Genomic DNA, 20,142 nt, shown 5'->3' with positions numbered 1-20,142 from the left:
CGAGCTAATGTTTGTTGAACTAAGCCTGTACGAAGCTTTATAAAGGCTTATGTCACCTTTTAGTTCCATCCAGGTTTCATAAAGAACAAGGTTTGAAGAACCATTTAGAGGTCTAAAGAACCTTCACATGATGTAGAGGTTCTTTACCAGTGTAAAGGTTTGGACTTGAAGGAATTAATTCATTATGTAACTAACTGCTAATATGTAATTCTATATAATTTTTAATCTTAGCAAATCGATTAAAATATTTCTAAAGGATAAAATTGTGCAGATGTGCTACAGTGGTCTTATGCCTGCCTGACATTCATTCAGTGCAGATGTGTGCAGATGTTGCATGCTTTGAAGATTTTGCCTAACGCTGCTGTTTTGTGCTGTTTCAGAAGTAGCTTGCTCACTAAGAGACAGGACCAGGCCGCCCGCAAGATCATGCGGTTCCTCCGCCGCTGTCGCCACAGGTAATCTCCCTCTCCCACACTGCCCCCTAGAGGCAGCACTTTGCACGTGACACACGCGCACACTGATGCACTTATCTCCACGGCCCTCATTGTGTCAACATCAGCAAGCGCAGCTGACTAGGCACCTGAATGACGCTGGCACAACAGGATGGCTAACTAAACTAGCAAACTTACTGCATGTCTTGCTGTTACATCCGTGTGGCAGTGTGCTAATGTCCACTGCCACCTTTATAGTGGTGGGGCATGTTAGTGTAATGGGGCAATCAACACTCCAGCACTTTTCAACCTTGCCTCTGTCTGATGATCTGTGTTGTACAGTCGATTACCAGTTATTAGGCTCCCTGGGGTAATTGACTCTATGCTACAAATGGGGTGGATAGATTAGGCTGGAAAATGCTGGCGTGGGCCTTTTTTTTTTTATGGTCTGTTATGAAGGTTTTGAGTAAGGGTTGGAGCCCCCTTTTCTTCCCTCCGTTTGGCTCCTTCCCTTGCCCCCTGCGTTCTGTGTGCTAATAGCTATCTGGTGTTGTTTTGCTGTTAATGCGAAGCCCCTTGATGGACCATAGACTGTACAAGCGGGTGAGTGCAGCCTCAGCAACCCAGTCTGTTTCTCTTTCTCTCTCTCTCTCCTTCTCTCGCTCTCTCTCTCTCTCTCTCTCTCTCTCTCTGTACACTGTCCTTTTCCTTTCTTCTTCTTTCTGAAGTCATATACCCCACACCTGCCTCTCTCCATTCTCTCTTTCATAAACAGTCTTTTGCGAAAGTTTGGGCACCCTTGGACAAATGAACCATTTAATCGTCATTTTAAAGAGAATTAGTAAACACAGCGTCTGTAGCTAATCAAATAGCGAATCTCTGTCCTTATAACATAACATAAAATGCAGATTTCTTTGCAGAAAACCTGCAGTTTTAAAGTCTGTTTAGGTCAGGGAACTGTGATGGTAATGTGAAAAGTCTTAGTTTGTTTCTTCAGGTAGTCCATGGTGGATCTGGACCACTGTCCTGTAGTAGAAGCTGTTCATCGTTAGCCTTTTAACAGATTTAACAGTTTAGATTTGTGCATCCAAGGTTGGCAGTATTTTGTGGAATCCATTCCAGCCTCCACCTGTGCAATACTGCCAATGCCACTGGATACTGCAATACAACTCCAAAGCATGATATATCCACCCCTATGCAAGTGTTTGCAAGGTCCACCCCTAGGCAGGGTGCTTTTTTCATAAATACAGTTTTTATTTTCTTGCTGATTATAGCCAAAAAGTGCTATTTTAAGGGTTCCACTATGTTCAGAATCATACTTGGTGTGAATAGGCCTTGATTACCTACAGAAACTGTGATTACTTCTAAAAACGTGTGTGTCATTTGGTAAAGGGTCCCAAAACTTTTGCATAAGATGTCACTTTCTTATTCTTGCTCTCTCTCTTTCTCTCTCTCTCTCTCTCTCTCTCCCTCTGTCTTTCTACCCTCTGTTGCTTGATGCCTGCTTGCATGACAGCTGCCGACTGGACAAATGGACTGAGAAGCTCGAAATAAGAGAAAGTACGGCAAATTGTCGTAAACTAACCACAGTGAAACTGCCACAATAAAAAAGCAACAGCTTCCTCAGACTGAGAAATGGCTGCCTCTTTTTGTGTGTTGTTATGGGGTTGTTATAAAGGTGTATGCAGAGTAGGGCTGTCACTATCAACTTTATTAGTAATAAATTACTATACCGATTATTTTTATAAATAATTGAGTAAAATGGACAAAACGGCAAAACAAAAGCAAACCACAGAGTCCAAAATAATCAATTGTAAAAAGTTAAACCTAGCTGCCTTTAAAATACTTCATTAAAAATGCAGTAAGTGGGCAGTAAGTGTTTGTTCAAAAGCACTCATATTACAATAAACACAAAAATAACCTAATAAACAGTACATTGTGATTTGATGAGTGTGTTAGATCAACGATTTCCAAAGCTGTCCCCAAGGAAGGCCTGAATTTACAGCTCTCATCTAACACCTACTTTAATCTACCCAGTCATCCAATTTAATCACTAACATAAATCAGGTGAGCTGGTGGAGGCACTGAATTAGTACAGTACAGTACAGTGGAGACGTCAGCAACCAAACCTGTGTTCTTACCTGTGTTCAAAACTGTGTTTTTCCAAACCGCCATTTCAGTAACTCTGTTGATGAACATATTCTCTTGGCTGTATTTATATATTTTATTATTATTCTAAACCTCGTACCTCCAGGCTCTGTGTGGCTCAGCAGTGTAATGAGCCTGGGGGTGCGAATCCCAAGCCATGCTGCTTCACCATCAGCAGCCGGAGTCTGAGAGAGCACAATTGGCCGTGCTCTCTCCGGGGTGGGTATATGGAGCTCACTCCCCTCATCACTATTAGGCGATGTAGGACGATGTAGGCATAGCATAGCTGCTTGGGAATGCAACATCGGCTGCAGTTAGAAAAGAGATGGTGGCTGATTTTGCATTTTGTTTCAGAGGAGATGTTGCTAGTTCTATGAACGGGTGGGATAATTGGCAGTACCAAAACAATTGGACAAAAAAATTATTAATTAAATAATAATAATAATAATAATAATAATAATAATAACAATGATAAAACATACAACTCATGACATTCTTTTTTAACTCTCTTTTTAATGTATGTATTATTGTACAGTTTATATATTTAGCTACCTTTTACATGAACATTTCAAGATGACTGGATCAATCAATACTTTGAATCAAATGAGGTTTTGTTTACATCAGTTATATTAAAAAAAATAAAAGAGAGAAGGTACCTTTCAACCCAAGACTACTGTAATCGGGTAATCGTGACAGCCCTAATAAAGAGTAAGAGAATGTACAGTGTTGCCTGTGTTGCATGACGGAAGATGACCACAGGCCTTGCTCTCTGACCTACAGGCATGCTGAGAATGATGTGTCACTACTGAAGGGTGTACAGAATGAACAGCTGGCTGTCTTTGCTAGCATACATATGTTCGGGTTATTCTGAGTGACTCCTGAAAAGCGTGTGATGTTATGATATGACACGTGTGCACTGGCGGGAGCCAACCGCTTCACTCTCATTATTGCTGTGTTGTGAAAGATCATCTGGCCATTGTCAAGATCAGCAGAGTTCTTCCCCATGTAATAAATTATGCACTTGATTTGAGGATTTTAAGCAACTTGAGGGAACTGGCTTCCACAGAGCACTGTTAACTCCAGCCTGAGCAAGACAGCTTTATCCTGCTGTGAATGAAGGGAGGAGGGAGAACTTTGATGCTTCCCCTTTGGAGTTTATGAATCCAATGAAGCATGCAGACTATTTTAAGCTGTTTGCTCTATATATCAGGTTAGGAATGAAACTTGCAAGGTGAGACTATGAAGAAAATGGGACAAGTTCAAAGAGGGCTGGCTCACAGTTGTAGAGCTAGAATAACAAGGACACTTAAGACAAGATCGGGCATGGAGATGATACCTCACTATTGAAAAACACACACAAAAGGTGTGTGGCTGTATAATTCTTAAGGTGGTCGCACAGACAAAACGTTGAATTATTTCCCTGCCATCTCCACACCTGCATAGTAGCATATTTTAATTGATTTAAGTTCTGCGATCCAATACTGGGCAAGATTCATAAAACACTCCCAGTTTACCATGATGTTAAGAGCAGATACCCCCAGCACATTTCCTGATTCGTGAATGTGGACCATTGGCATGTTTTACTGTTTGTGTGATTTGCTGCACTACCAAATTTCATTGCAACTACAGTTAAGAAGAGCTTGACTTTAAGTATCTCAGGGCACATGCACAATTCTCAGTACAGTCTAATGCCCTGTCCTGACAGTAATTAAAAAGCACAATATCATGCACTAAAGGTCCTCATAATTCTGGCCACTTAGGTCAGTAGATAGAAGCTATTTCTACATTAGATACCATGTTTATATTGTTATGTAAGATTTGTACATTTTTTACAGTACCTTTTGCTTCTTTTTTAGCATTTTTGTGGCTCTGATTCTGGACCTGAGATTTTGGGCATGCTTTGGTACCTGAATTGAATATGCACAAATGCATTAATGTGGACTTTGGATGACTTTTACCTGGGCAGTGTGTAAAAATGCCACAGCATTAGGGCGAGCAGTGTGCTGATCACCACCATGGTGACTTTGTGAATGAGATATGAGTTATTAATTGTTCGGGTCATTTCATGCAGTATAGTGTGGTTACTGTTAGGTTTGATGAATCTGAGCCACTGCTTTTTTCACAGCCTGAGCTGGTGGAAGTCTAATGAGATAATGATTGAACAATATATGGGTTTTTACACCATGATATGATTTATTATTATGTGGAAATGCCAGAAAAAAATGTTTTAGGGTTTAAAATACCAAACTACTGTATTTATCTATTTATAAAATGGAAAAAATAGAAAAGTCAATATCAATGCTTGATAAAAGCATAAATAAATAAGGAATATTCTAAAGACACATAAGTTGTAAATGCTTTTGGGTTTGAGTGCAGTGTACTTTTTCCATTCTGACTTTTGACGGTGTCTCTTTTAGGAGTATCATCAAGTTTTTTAACAGAACATCGGAAGCCATTCCAACTTATGTCAGTATATCTGATATCAGAATTATTATTTTGTAATACTATTATATGTAATATAACTGTATTTGATTCAAATCTCATATTGTCTTGTAACCTCCAGTATCTGAAAAAAAAAGTTAAAAATGTTCAAGAGTTAAAGTGATCATAACACTCCTATAAGCTGGTCAAAGACACTGGGATTGCTGTGCTGGATGCAAAGACAAAAAAAGCACCTACTGACCATCTCATCTTGTATCTTGAGAAGGATTTCTAACAGCCGTTGTGTATATTGACCCTGATGTGTTGTTTTTCAGAGTGAGCGAATTGAGAAAGGCCAGGGAACATGAGAGTATCCAGAAGAGCCCCCTCACAATGTGACATCACTCTCCAGACTTTTTTGTGTTTTTCTGTTTCAACCAGACGTTTTACAAGAGGAAAAAAATGATTAAAAAAAGTAAAAGAAATTCAGCGGGAAGACTACAACTCTTAACTATACAGTACTACTGAATCCTGCTACTATACAACAGCGTTTTTTTTTTTGTTGTTTTTTTTTTCATATCTTTTCTTCCTTTTGTCTTTCTTTTATGAGGGAAAGAGCCAACTTACTGGAGGAAGAACATTTGCTTCGTGGCATTTTTTGCACTTTTTTCATGGACTAGTTTGGTTTTTTGGAGCGCATCAAAAACGTTTTGCTGGGAAAGTACGCTGGAAAGAGACTGAATCCGCTGGAGGAACCCTGGAAAGAAGATAAAGAATGCTGGAGAGACAGTGGAAAAAATATGGAATCAATGCAGAAACCTGGCAGGACCTGGCTCGAATTGTATTTCATTGTGTAAAAAAAAAAGAAGAAGAATTGGTGAGCTTTGAGTTGTTACCAAAAGAAAAATAAGGTTGGGAATCCATTGTTCCATCTTCTGCACATTATTCAGTTCATAAGCATACAAATACATTCGTTAAAAAAATCTCCCTTAATTCTTCCACACAGCTGCAGGCCATCGTATTGCTGAAGAGATGGGACAACCTATGAATGTAGGAGAGCACATATAGGTCACATTTTGGTCTAGAGGTTGATTGAGGTCAAATTAAGGAAAAAAAGAATGACTATTATTTGAATTCATGTAGTTTCTTGGTTTTGTTGTGATCTAGGCTTGAATCGGTTCGGTGCTGAGCTTTGAACCGGACTAAGCCCTGTCTGGGTCAGCAAAATGTAACGAGCGAAATCAGTGCAAATATGAAAACCGACATGCCTCTAGGCGAAACATTAGGTCTCTATCCTTCAATTTACTTTTAATCTCCATGAATGTAATGGAGACACTAAACGCCATTGCTATTGGCTATGGATGGCTATGGAGTCGCAATGGATTTTCAGTCGCCTTGTGTAAATGTTTTTTTTAGGGGGTTAAAACAAGGCCTCATTTTCGTTATTCTTGTAATAGTCATTGATGATGCTCTTGTTCTGTTGAAACCAACTTCACAGGCTTTTTAGGCCTCTGAAGGGAAGATCACATACATTGCCTTGATATCTTAGAGATTCTCTGTAGGGTCCCTAAGCTAACCCTGTAGCAAGGGGTTAGACAAATCCATATTTTTGACAATGGAGCGGTTTCTGTACATAAAGAGGGTCGTTGGTACAGTACGTGAAGCAAAACATTTATCTGAACGGGATTGTATTTTAGAAATATATTATTTTATTCATTATAAGGGGTCAAAACAGGTCAGAGTTGAAATCTGAATATTTGTATAGTTTTGTTTGAATGCCTAATAAGTATGGTTGTATTGTTTTGTATATATTGTAAATACCTGGGATAAAGATGAGCTATGTGCATGAAAATCAAAGATACAAGAACAAAAAAACAATGATTTACAAAACGAAACAAAAAAAAGAAGAAGAAGCATTAGTGGCTATGCTCTGTAAAACTATTTCACTATAAGAGTATTTTATTTTACTTTTGAATGTTCTTGAGAAGAACATTTTGCTGAAGCATGACCTTACTGCAAATATGAACAATACCGTACTTATGAGGTAGAAGAAAAACAGCATTATCATTAGACGAAAAAGGTTATGTTTACATCGGTTTGTTTTATCGGGCTACCAAGAGTCTTTTTCGCCATTGGTGCCAAGTAATGTGAATGCTACTGCTTAACGAGAACAATTAAGTTCATCTTTGCTGAACAGATAATCATACACTCAGTAAGACTAACATTAACTCTCGTCATCTCATCACCACTGACCAGTGAACGTGGAAAGTGCCACAGAGGGTAGAGTTTGTGAGAAGTAGCCTTTAAGTCTCCCACATTGCCCTTTTTATTGTCTCATTATATAAATCTGATTCATTTAGAGCTCTTCTTGTTTGTTTGTTTGTTTGTATTTCCATTCCAGCCATGAGTGCGTAAAATGACACATTAATGAGAAATGAACTGTTGATAAATCTCTCACTGAGACACTGAAACTACAGTGCTGCTGCCTGATTGGGGTCTAATCTATGCTCCCTTTTTAAACGATGAATGACCTCTAAAACACTAAAAGAAAAGGCAGGCGATGCTGTTGGAGCATGTAGGACTCTTCCGTGCTAAAGCCGACGGCATCGCGGTATTCTGACAGACACCCAAAGGTTTAAAGGTTTGGCCAATGTTGAGCTTTGGCTTGGAACCAGGGGTTTGCACATTTATTTAGGCGCTAAAGCAGCTTTCGTCATGTTCCAGCAGCTTTGAAGGAGGACCTTCTTACTAGAGAATGGGAGTCTGACCGGGACATAAATTCCAGTACATAATAATAATTGAAGGGAACACATAAATAGTGCTTTTTTTTAAAAAAGGGAAATATTCTGTGCATTTTTGTGTATTTATTTTATTTCAGTTTCCCTTTAAGACATTGTTAAAATGTTCATTTTTACAGTATTATGTATAGGTTTTTTATATGTTAGTTGGAGATGTGTGTGTACATCATGTGTTTAGAGTGTTCATGTGGGAAGTGCCTAATCATATGTTAACTGCAGCAAATTTCAGTCAGCATGCAATGTACAAACAAGTGGATAAATTGAACCTAGCAATGAATGGCGACTTGGGTAATGTAAAGGTAACTCCATTCTCCAACATATTGAGGTTCCTTTATGCAACCATGTCTTTTTTCTTTCCCCTTTTTTAAAAAAACAAACCCTGGTTTTATCTGTTTCTGTAACGCAACATACCCATACGCCCGGTTTGCTCACCTGAAGCCTATTGGAACTGCCAGTCGAAACCATGGGGACTTCATCTACAGTCCTGTGGTCATTGCCTTGCGTCCATTCATTCCAGAAGCAGTTTAGGTTGTCGGCTATTGCACCGCTGCGGCCACCTGAGAAGGTCTTATTATGCTTGCATGGGAAACATAGATAACAGGGTGGTAAAAGCGCACCCAAAGCATGCTTATTTTTGTAGATTCGGTAGTCAGGTAGACTTGTTGAAGAAATAATGTTCTGTAAGGCGACGTTGGTTTAGTAGCTCATTTAGAAACCTTGAAGAATGACAGGGGGCCTCAAAATGAACGGCAGATGAGAGACTACAGCGAAGTCGATCCATGGGCACCTATCAGTATTCTCATTTCCTGTGGGAGGCACAGATGTTTCTCAAACGAGGTTTTACGCTTGAGTTTTACGTTGAAAAATCACTTCAGATTCATTACATTCTTTATCTTTCGGGTCACTTCAGCTGGTCAAAACTCTCTTTGCATCTTCACGACGTCCACTTGCACACATGCGTGCGACACGTGCAGTGCTGTGTCCATACCTAAGCTAAACGTGCCGGAGTGGCCGTCGCACTCGCGAGTGGCGGGCAGCCGGTAACTGCGACCTCTTGAGTAAATCTCCTAGGGTAGTGAAAGAGTTAGCCTCACTTTTGTATTTTTACTCAGGGTGCCAAAACTAGGGAGGGGGAAGTGGAGCAGGTCACTGGAGAATCAGCTGCTGCTTACTGGGGGGCAAAAAATAAAAAATAAGAGCCAGAGCCAGTCTTGATCAAATTACTGTGATTTTGATTATTTTCATGCTATTCATTTTTACCACATGGGCTAATGTGTTGTACCATAGACGAAAAAAACAAAACAACCACTGTCCCTGAAAAGAACCCATCAAACGTGGCGGTTCCGTTCTCTATCCCACTTTAGAGAGATTGGCGTCCCTGGTAGCAGAAAGCTAAATAGTGCTACAGTCCTTGTATATGCTAGCTAGCTAACATTTCAGACCGAAACACTGCCATTGATAGACATAGCGTATGAACGGAATTACAGCGTAAATAAAAGCATTGACCTGATTTTCCTTTCTGTGACTTTTTACTTTACCGTTTAGAAACAGGGTGCTTGAGAAATATTAGCATGACCACGGTTAGCGGTTAGCAAGATAGACAGTGTTCTTCTGAGCACCTGAAATGCCAAATGAACCTCCTCAGAACATGGTCTGTAATCATGCTAGGCCTAAGGCTCAGCTCACAGGCACCTAGCCGAGGTTTCTAGCTTCTAGTTTCTGTGTCACGTTTTTCGTCATTACCGAGACTACCTTTCCTCCTCTTCTGTTAGCTGCACCCACACTGATGAAGGCACACAGAGATAACCCAGTCCAAATCCGTCCCACAAAGTTCTCCATTTGTGGACACAGAGCAATAAACATGTCTTACGAAGTCGAGACCTGCAGACCTAATGGAGACACAAAAACGAAACGCCAATTGGACACAATGCAGTTGACTTTCAACTTATGCAAAATGCCAGTAGGCTATTGCGAGATTAGCGTTCAGTAGGCCTAGTTTATGGACAGCAGTTTATAGGACACCCTTTTACGGATCTGCACGTTTTCATCACTTCCAAAACCCAGAAAAATAGCGGCCCTGCTTTTATTCCAGGCTACTGGGGGTCCTTGACACTTTGCATGTATAACTAGTGTTAGATCTCTTTTTCTCTCCTCTCTAGCTGTCTTTCTCTCTTGTCTTTCCCTGTTATGTAGCCCTTTTCCTTCCCTCCCCTCCAATTGGTTCCGCTGTTTGTTTATTTCTTATGATTTTTTAATTTGTGTAATACAACTGATTTGTATTTCTTTCTCCCCTTCCCTAGTTTGTAAGTTTTATTTTTGTAATTGTGCATGTAAAACCGTCACTGAATCGATGGATATGTTAAAAAAAAGAGAACTCAGCTGCTGAAGCCATGCAAAATGTTTTGAATTGCCCTTAAAATATGAAAGATGTTTTCTGAATGCTTTATATTCTTTCTGCTGTAAAATAATAAAAAGGGGGAAAATGACGAAAACGATGCTCTTGAGTGAACGTTTTCATTAAGATGTTTGTGTACGTTAATGTAAGCGTAAAGCTATACAGGATTAATTAATGTCATATATGACCATTTACCCTGACACTGGCCTACAAAGCCATGAATGGACCAGCCCCTCCATACTTGATGGCAGTGGTCAAAAGCCGATCCGCACCTAGAGCCCTTAGAGCTTCAAGTATGGCTCGGCTCAACCTGCCATCCCTCAAAATCCACAGCTTTTTTCTGTCCTGGCACCAAAGTGGTGGAACGAGCTTCCCCTGGGTGTCCGAACGGCCGAGTCGCTCGCTGTCTTCAAATGCAGACTGAAGGCCCTCCTTTTCAGAGAATACTTGGGCGATTAGCAGAGTGGTCACCTAATTGACTTGTGCTTGAGGTATCTTTGAACTATTAGCCTATTCTAACCAGCTGAGGTTTTTCTTGGGTAAATAGCAAAGCACTTTTGTAAGTTGCTCTGGATAAGAGCGTCTGCTAAATGCCATAAATGTAAATGTAAATGTAAATTTACCTGAGTTACGTTTACCTGAGATTGGCGTAGTGTAGTGGATAACAGTAACACTGCCCTCTCTGGTTCATTCCCTAGGCCAGGTAAGCACACCCTACTACACCAATATGAGGCCTTGGGCAGGGCTCTTAATGCTATATTTGCCTATTTTTCTCCAAAATGTTGTTTCCCATTCCCATTTTTTCTGACTACTACCTTGGAACATACAATTGGTCATAGCCTGCTTACGGCCTTAAACTCATAAGTGGGAATATCTGAGGAGAATGTAAAGTCAGCGTTACCAACGAGAGTTCATGAGAAGCCTGGCCATTTCCTACCAATATACCAAATCCTATAATTATACCAAAAATGTATTATTTATTGCATGTAACATACTTTTCTAGTCTGTCACACTGGAAAGTAGAAAAATGAAATAAGTTAAGGACGCTACTTAGCATTCAGTGCATTCTATATAAAAATCTATTCACATATAACATTTTGTAGAGAATATATAAGGGCAGACAATGTCCGGTCCTTTTCTTGTAGGAAACAGAAAGGGTTGCCAATGTAACTGTGTAATTCCTGTGCTTCTTTATATATGATGCTAATGTCACAGGCGGTGTTTCTGCCCCCTACTGCACTTAATGTTATTAATTACTTGAGACTAAGTTTAAGGATAATCCTTATTGAACTACAGTAGAATTGAGGGATTTTTTTCCTCTGAGAAGGAAGATGTGGTTTTACACTCCTGCTGGAAACACTTCAGGTTACTGTCATTTCCCAGTGGATGTCAAAGCTCAAGTCAGTCAGTCCAACTGTGCCACCTGCTGGGCCTCGGTACCATTGCACCATTGTCTTCTTTTTCCATGGACATGAACTTTGCTTATAGGAGGATTTAGGCAGTCAATTATTTATTTTGTTGAAAACTAAAGAAGCAAACTGCCGACACCAAACTTGACTACACTGAACTCTCTGGTTGAGCTGTTAGATCACCTCAAGGCTGTTGTAATATGCATGGCCTGCTGATGTCCATTTTACACTATTTTTATAATTGTGGCTTTGTGCTGAGCATGCATTCTTGTATGTGTGTGTGTGTGTGTGTGTGTGTGTGTGTGTGTATGTGTGTATGTGTGTGTGTGTGTGTTTTGTCTTCTTCTTCTTTTTTTTTTATTTGCTGCGGATGCATTTACAGATTAATAGAGTGTGCTGGACCTGGGGACTTGATGGGGTGAGTCACACTCAGAGTTTATGGGCCAGGTAAGTGCCCTCTGGACCTTTATAGTGCTGCACTGCTCGTAGGGATTGGTCAGGGCTACCTAAGCAGAACATCTCTATGCCACATTGCACATAAAACTGTGGAAGTTGAGGACATTTCCATCTCAGTGTGACCACAACATACTGCTACGCTCACCTGGAGCCACCTGGATGCTTTAAGGTAAGACAGGCTGCTGTGTTATGTGGGATGTCTGTACAGTTATTTTATAGAGACTGAATAATGCTTCATTTATTATTGCATTATTAGGACATCACTTAATTCCATACTGTTCTAGACTTTTTCATGCTGGCTTGGTTCTGGTTGATCAGTGTATTGATTTTCAAAACACAACTAATCATGTTTCATTTTGCTATTAGTTAGTATATCAACTTTCATTACTAGTGACCAGCATAGCAGCATTCAAAATACAACATATTGTAGCTGTTTTTTTATTTTTGGACATAATGTGACTTGTCTTCACATTGTGGCAGATTTTATGAATTAAATACTAAATAATAAATACTAATTTTAATATTATTAGTATTTTAAAAAAGTATTTTACATTGTCTTCCATTGAAAGTTAGGGGGGTTATTTCCTTCTCCTGTAATTTTGGAGTTACAAGGTTTTTGCATGACAGTGACAATTTTTTAGCAAGGTTATCATCAGCAGTAGAAAAGAGTTAATGTAATTGTAATGATATTTGTTCATGATGACATTACAATGTGCAATATTTTCCCATTTGTCACCCCCCTCCCCTACATGTGCAATTAAGGGTCAATTTGCAATTATCTATAAATAATCTGTAAATAACATTCGTTTTCTTCAGAGTTTTTGACTTCTATTATTTATATTGTGTATATATTGGTAATTTATCAACATTTTTGCATCTGAATGTCTTGCTATCCCTTTGCCGCTGTGACACTGTGAATTTCCCCACTGTGGGACTATTAAAGGATTCTCTTATCTTATTATCTTATCTTAAGAGGAAAACACATTTTCATTTAAAAAGTAACCCCTCTCTGTCTAAGACCCCGTTTACACCTAGCACTTCATGTGACTAGTATCTGGATTGTATCCTCCTAAGATCTTAGCTCCCTGCGTTTACACTGGGTAATCAAATGCGTCTCCGATTAGTCAGACTGAAAGCCGATCACTGTGTGGGACAGAATTCGCTTGTTGCATGGAAATTATTACTGGGGTTTCGGAAGTGCTTGGAGGGATTCGGTTGTCGAATGCATCTTGGAGAGACTTACACTGCTAGAACTTGTGGCTTAAATGGGTCTCAAGCCCCCTCCTGAAACAGTTTGAGCGATCAGATCTGTATTTTTAAATGCATCTTGGGTTTAATGTGTCTTGGCCTCATCCAGATATAAACTGTATACTGTGTAGACTGCATAATCTCTATAGACTGTGTGCTGCACCATTCATTCATCTTAAGCAAAACAAAAAAGTTACAGAGACCAGTTTCTTTCTTTTCTGCTCTGGACAGAAAGTATTGGACTATATGCAGTATGATATTGTTGGTTTGCAGGACTGCAGATGGGGAAGCTGCTCTTTTCTCTCGTTCTGATGCTGGTGCTGGGGTTGGCGTGGTGTAAGGAGAGCCAGCCTGAATTCAGTGACGATGATACTATAAGAGAGGCAAGTTCAATTCACCTTCATTTCTAAATACAGCCCAAGGTTGCTTCACAGAAATCACAGACATCCAGGTTCAGAATGGCAACTGTGAAAGACAGTGGCACAGCAACTCCCACTCATAGGGGAGCCGGCCCTCCTCCCGGGCATAAACTCTTTTACTTCTGTGAAAAAGAACCAGTAAAGGTTACTGTACTGTTTAAACGAGATTAAACAACGTGGAACAAGGCGGAAGGAAATTAAGCAGGAAATTAAACTTTAGTATTTTTACCCCAAGCCCTCATTTGTTTCTGACACTGTGTGGAACAGCCCTGTTTTATTAGCCAGTGATAATCAGAAGCTATACAGTATCTTCACTTCAGTGTCCACTCTGTTTATGAGCAGCTGCTGGAGCTGATCAGGTCGATGGGCCGCGCAGACAGGAAGCCTGCAGTGGACACAGGACTAGAGGACTCTTCAGATGAGCTGTGGTCTGATGCTGAGCCCGTGGAGAAGAGAGATCTTCCTCGACTCGGAGTGTCCGTCTACAGGCCACTAACGTCCAGGGTCCAGAGCAGGTGTGTGTTTGTTCAGTCAGAACACATTTGTATTCTTGCCTACAACCGATATTGCGATTCTCCACAATACACAATTGCTTTCTTCTCAGTCTTTGTCAGCCCTTTAGGTTCATAACTCTAAATACATAATGTCTAGCTAGGGTTCTTTAACTTGTAACAATCACCTTTTGGTGCTATGTTGAACCATTTTATTTTTTAAATAAAAATAGCCAAGTACCTATGCAAAGAACCACCAGATTAAGAACAATTTTAACATTCAAAGGGTTCTTTGGGGTGTCAGACTCTATGTTGAACCATTGCTTTTGGTATTACTGCCCAGCCGACAATAATACCAAAGTTCTTACAAGATAAATGAAAGAGTTGAGAGTCTGCAGTGTGGACCTATTTTACCAAGGAACATAAAACAGACCATAATATCTGAACCTTTATAAAACTGTAACTAAAACACTCTGTTTTACCAGCGGGAGAACCGCACGCCTTTCTCTGTTTTTAAACCTGCACTGAAGAGCTCTAGCTTAAGAAACCCAAATCACTGCAGATTCACCCACTACAAACCAGTTATTACACACCAGTAGACCAACAGCAACAGATATCAGTCCAGAGTGTGTACCACTACACACACACACACTGGAAGTAACTGCAGTGTTTTAAACACACACTATAAAACAGTCATTTTAAGAAAAGTCTCTACTAAACTAAGTCAATCAGTCCAGAATGTCTCATTATAGAAACTAATATTAGCTCATCTTATCCAAACTATGTGACTGTATTAGTTTATATTAACATACAGATCGGTTGATTAAGAGGATTAAGGATTAAGAGACTTGGATCAGATCGGGGGGAGGGGGGGGGGCAAATAATTTATTGTATATTATTATTTTGTATATTTTTTTCCTGTAATTGTTGTGTGTTGTTTACTGTAATTTGTAAAAAAAAAAAAAACTTTTACCTTGAGATTTATATGCTTAAATGGAAAGTCTAGTATTAAAACTGCATTTTAAATATTTTTGTCTCTTGCTTTCTCCTTCTCTGTGGACAGTAAAAGCATGGACGCATCCAGGTACCGCTTTTCCTATCCAACAGAGCGGTTGGCCAGATTCCACGGCTGAAAAGTGCTTGGTGTGTTTTAAGTGACTGCTGTTCACCTGCTGTTCATCAACTTTTTTAGGCAATTTTTTCTCACCTTGATTAAACTGCAAGAAATCTGTCCTTCCTGCATGACCCCCGCATGTTCCCAGAGGTAGGTAGAGTAGCCCAACCCCATCAGTAAATAATAACGGAGACGGAGACGCAGACGCCAGGCCAGACAGAACTTCAGTAGAAAAGTATCAGGTCTAAAAACAACTATTGGAGTACTGAGCTCCCCTTTAGAACTGCAGTGAAACAGCAGGGTATTTGTGAAGTATTACCTCACTGCATGTTAATAACTGAATGTAAGTAATTACTTCCTTCATCTGCATGCAGTATGTTGTCCTTTGTTTTGTTCTGTAGCACAGAAAGAATGAACAAAATGAGCACTCAATAAAGCTTTTCTAAATGTTATACTTTATTCATGGTCAGCATATTCACATTACAGCCTCACCAATAAGGATTAACCAATAAAACCAGACAGTCCAGCATCAAGCAACAATTACAGTCTAGCACAGAATTGTCGGTGTGCAAAAATATAGAGACGTCCCCACAGCAATAAACTCGAGTGGTTTACTTCTGTGTCATTCAGATCTGTGTTGTTTTGTGAGAATGTGTGTGTGTGGATGTATGTACACATGCACTGAATCTGAAATCAAGCCCTGTCTCTTAGTCTTGTATGCTGTTTCCGCTGCCAGGGTTAAACACAGTACTTCCAGAAGCAGTCGGCTCCATTGGCCCTTTTCCTGTATGGCCGCTTAATGCCGAGCAGATGACCAAGGGAGGTTAGATGGCTTGGATTTTCCAGCAGAACCTGGAGGGGATACGTGTATTGACATATTTAACAATCCAATCACCAAAAACGCACAAATGAAGACTTCTCTAAAAAAGTATATTTTTAAGTGATGTTAAAAATGACTACTTTCAACATAGCGCCTTTCTCAAAGTCAAGGATGCTTTACATCACACTCCTAAAAATAAATCTGCCTGGGCTCCAAGTGTCTCAGCGCTCTAGTGCGCTACCAATATGGCCCAGGGTAAATCTCAAGCCATGTCGCTTTTCCATCAGTGGCCAGAATGTAGAATCTCTCCGGGTGGATAGATGGCACTCTCTCTCCCTTCATCACTCTTAAGCATTGTTGGCAGGCGTCTGTTAGCTGGTGTGGTGGAGCTGGGGACCCAGCGCCTTCCTTTAAGCGTATTGGCTGCCTGGCAAAGCATTGGTGGCAGTTCAAAAAGAGACATTGGCGGACTTCCCATGTATTAGAGGAATACATGTGTATTGGAAGCATTGCTAGTGCTAGGGGGGGCTACGAATGGTTGGGTTAGTTGGCAGTACCAAATGAGGAAACGGGGAAATTTAACTAACAAATGTATATTAAAAAATCTAAGGATGCCTGAAATGATTTTTTGAGTGATACCATAGAAGAACAATGTTTGTAATAGAGATAATAGATATAAGTGTGAGGAACATTTTAGTGGTCTAAAGAACCTTCATATGATGTAAAGGTTCAAACATGGTTCTCTATTAAAGCAAAAGTGGTTCTTCTAAAGCTTCACTCAAAGAACCATTTTGGTTCTCCTTTAGCTGGTCCAGACGGAGTCCTGTTCAGCCTAAGAGGCCACAAAAGGCTTCAAGTTATGATGTAGAAACATCACCAGCCCAGAAAATGTCCAGGTACTATAATGTAGGCAATGAGCCATGGAAACATTCAAGCCACAATGTAGACTTATTCCAGTGGCAGACCTAGAAAAAAAACATCCAAGCCACAATGTAGATTGGCTTGAAAAGCCTCACAGCTGTGATGTACAAATGCTCGGGCTGGAAATTTTAGAGCTATGAGGAAAAGTCACTTGGCAATGGGGAAACAATATGAGGCCGATGCCAAGCGATTTACCAATTTGCACCAGGGTACTTACACCACAAACACACATGCTCACATTCACATTCATTAATCATCACCAGCAATCCTGTGGTCAGAAACCTACCAGTGACAAATGGTGTAGAGCAGTGGTTTCCAATCCTCCTCCTGGAAAACTAACGTCCTGCAGGTTTCAACTCCAACACAAATCTAACACCTCATTCAGCCAGTCAAGAGCTTCTGAAGGCAGTTATTAGTTTGATTAAGTATAGTGGATTAGTATTAGATCCAAAATCTGCAGGATAGTAACTCTCCAGAAGCATAGTTGAAGACCACTGGTGTAAAGGGTGGCTGACAAATTGTGAATGATAGCAGATTGGGGTTTCTAATGAAATGACCAGCAAGTTAGGTAGGTGTGTTTAACAGTAGATTAAATAGTAAAATGTATATTGACAGTGTTTTCGTCTCACCATTTTTGAAGCTTCTTTAGGTAGCAGCCCGTTCAGTTTGAGACCTAAAGGAATAGCTATAGTTAAATATCTCTAAACAGAGCTGTGAAACATACGAATCTGCAAAAAGCTTAAATCAAATTGCACATATAGGCTATAGAGATGGCTTCAGTGAGCTATTTGAGTTATTAAAATAAAGGAAACATGGACAGTCAGCAGTCTTACCCTCTCTGGAGAGCAATGGGGAATAACCCAAAGCTGCCGCCCTCTGGAGGAGGCTACTTACATCCGACACGGAGAGCTCCTCTGTTCCGGCCTCCTCCATTGAATCTAAAACAGTGAGACACAATGATATCACTGCTACAGTCTAATAGTTTTTGTCCTTTTTATAATTCAACAAAGAACATACAGACAAGTCTGTAAATAAGACTGCAAAATCCAAGTGTTATTGTATGGTTTATTATAGCCTATCATAGCCCTGCTATATCGCTATATATATTTCCATGAAGAACAATTCCTCCAGAAACATTGTAGGTGGAATGAAACACTAGGGCAAGCCTTAATTTTCTCTTGCACTGATTACTGTAACTCTCTTTTCATTAGTCTACCTGCTAAAATCCTTATAGGAATGATCAGTCAAAACAGCTTGGTTTTTGGGTCTTGGTTCAACTCTGTACTCTGAAGAAAATGGTATGTTTAAGAAATAAGTTTCAGTCCTTTCAGCTCTTGATCTTGAATAGATACTGACTAAGAAGAGCAGTGACTATGTTTTTGGTTATATTAGTGTTAGCTCACCAAACAAGACATAACAGGCAAAACAGTGTTAAGCCCAAAACGAAATGGCCAAAATAATGTCAAAACTGAGACAAAAACAAAAAATAATGTGGGGATCAAGATGAGACAGTTAAAATAATTTTGAGACCAAGACGGAACCGTTAAAAAAATGTTGAGACCAAGGCGAGACAGTTAAACTAATGTTGAGACCAAGACGAGACGGTTAAAATAATGTTGAGACCAAGACGAGACAGTTAAAATAATGTTAAGACCAAGACGAGACGGTTAAAATAATGTTGAGACCAAGACACGACGGTTAAAATGTTGAGACCAAGACGAGACGGTTAAAATAATGTTGAGACCAAGACGAGACAGTTAAAATAATGTTAAGACCAAGACGAGACAGTTAAAATAATGTTGAGACCAAGACGAGACAGTTAAAATAATGTTGAGACCAAGACACGACGGTTACAATAATATTAAGACCAAGACGCGACAGTTAAAATAATGTTGAGACCAAGACGAGACAGTTAAAATAATGTTGAGACCAAGACGAGACGGTTAAAATAATGTTGAGACCAAGACGAGACAGTTAAAATAATGTTAAGACCAAGACGAGACAGTTAAAATAATGTTGAGACCAAGACGAGACAGTTAAAATAATGTTGAGACCAAGACACGACGGTTACAATAATATTAAGACCAAGACGCGACGGTTAAAATAATGTTGAGACCAAGACGAGACAGTTAAAATAATGTTGAGACCAAGACACGACGGTTAAAATAATATTAAGACCAAGACGAGACAGTTAAAATAATGTTGAGACCAAGACACGACGGTTAAAATAATGTTGAGACCAAGACACGACGGTTAAAATAATGTTGAGCTCAGCAGGCGACAGTCAGAATATTTTCGTTTCGTTTCGTTCCTCTAAAGACCCTTTCAGTGGATGACTCTCTAAAGACCTGTCTTTTTAAATGAGCTTTGAGCTAATGCAAGGAACTTTTTAAAGAACCTTCCAGTTCCTAGAACCAGACTATCAACTTGCAGCATAAACAACATGTAATAGTAGTATTTTAATTTAAACAGCATTCTGGTCGGCTTTCACTCACCTGGTCCAGAGTAAGGCATGTCTGCTGGGTCTGAAATGGGATGTGCCAACAGTGGGCTAATGGAGAGCAGGAGAAGAGCCCAAGAGAGGAGCATGCTACTGATCATCTCTACTGCAGTGCCTTACAAAGCATACGCCGGTCAAATTAGAGAAGCAAAGGCTGTGGAAGTGTGGAAAATGAAACGGACCCTAAGGTTATATACACCCTTCCTCACCGGCCTCAGGTTGAGTGAATCACAGCTTAAGAGCATCACTGGTGTTTTATTAAGCCTTTTGCATTTTGAACAGTTGGACAGTCTATATGCGTGAATTAAAAAGATAATAAAATGACAACAGGCGTTGTGCCCTGTGTGCTGGGCCTGGCTCTGTAGTTTACCAGCACACAATCTGACTGGCTTTCATTTTACTAGATGAATAAATTGAAGGGCACAGGTGTCCAGATGTCTGCTTAGTAATCCTCATAGAAATAAGGTACCTGCATGAAGTCAGATACTGGCCCTCTCTATCTATGGCCATTTTTATCACAGATGGGGAGATTTATTATTATATAATCTTTACATACTGTATATTTCATATA

At 39.9% G+C, this 20,142-nt stretch overlaps 2 protein-coding genes across 11 annotated transcripts in view; one reads left to right on the top strand and one right to left on the bottom strand.

Moving 5' to 3' along the window:
* camta1a (calmodulin binding transcription activator 1a) overlaps positions 1–10,290 on the top strand; it is a 543,944-nt gene extending 533,654 nt beyond the window's left edge. For 7 of the 10 annotated variants that reach the window (XM_072696327.1, XM_072696328.1, XM_072696326.1 and 4 more), the window contains 3 exons: positions 381–455; positions 1,004–1,034; positions 5,336–10,290. In XM_072696327.1, the coding sequence (XP_072552428.1) occupies positions 381–455; positions 1,004–1,034; positions 5,336–5,368 (139 nt within the window). In that variant the 3' untranslated portion in view covers positions 5,369–10,290. Of the gene's footprint in view, positions 1–380; positions 456–1,003; positions 1,058–5,335 lie in introns of all 10 variants that reach the window. The other 3 variants (XM_072696324.1, XM_072696323.1, XM_072696332.1) reach the window with 2 other exon arrangements.
* Positions 10,291–16,068: 5,778 nt separating this feature from the next.
* uts2a (urotensin 2, alpha) lies at positions 16,069–19,672 on the bottom strand. The gene is made up of 4 exons (XM_072697332.1): positions 19,567–19,672; positions 17,905–18,009; positions 17,701–17,744; positions 16,069–16,182 (listed from the first exon to the last, which is right to left on the bottom strand). Exons 1-4 carry the CDS (start codon positions 19,670–19,672, stop codon positions 16,069–16,071), a joined length of 369 nt encoding a protein of 122 aa, XP_072553433.1.
* Between the last annotated feature and the right edge of the window lie 470 nt (positions 19,673–20,142).

The sequence above is a fragment of the Salminus brasiliensis genome, chromosome 14 (genome assembly GCF_030463535.1).
Source record: "Salminus brasiliensis chromosome 14, fSalBra1.hap2, whole genome shotgun sequence".
In the NCBI taxonomy this organism is placed as follows: Eukaryota; Metazoa; Chordata; class Actinopteri; order Characiformes; family Bryconidae; genus Salminus; species Salminus brasiliensis.
This window is presented reverse-complemented; position numbering and strand designations above follow the sequence as displayed.

What these genes read in the sequence shown, in the direction of transcription:
- uts2a (XM_072697332.1), bottom strand. Translation starts at nt 19,672, where the DNA reads ATGATCAGTAGCATGCTCCTCTCTTGGGCTCTTCTCCTGCTCTCCATT. An exon ending in CATGCCTTACTCTGGACCAG is followed by an intron (nt 18,010 to 19,566) that starts GTGAGTGAAAGC and finishes TCACTGTTTTAG; the next exon opens with ATTCAATGGAGGAGGCCGGA. An exon ending in CCCATTGCTCTCCAGAGAGG is followed by an intron (nt 17,745 to 17,904) that starts GTAAGACTGCTG and finishes CTATTCCTTTAG; the next exon opens with GTCTCAAACTGAACGGGCTG.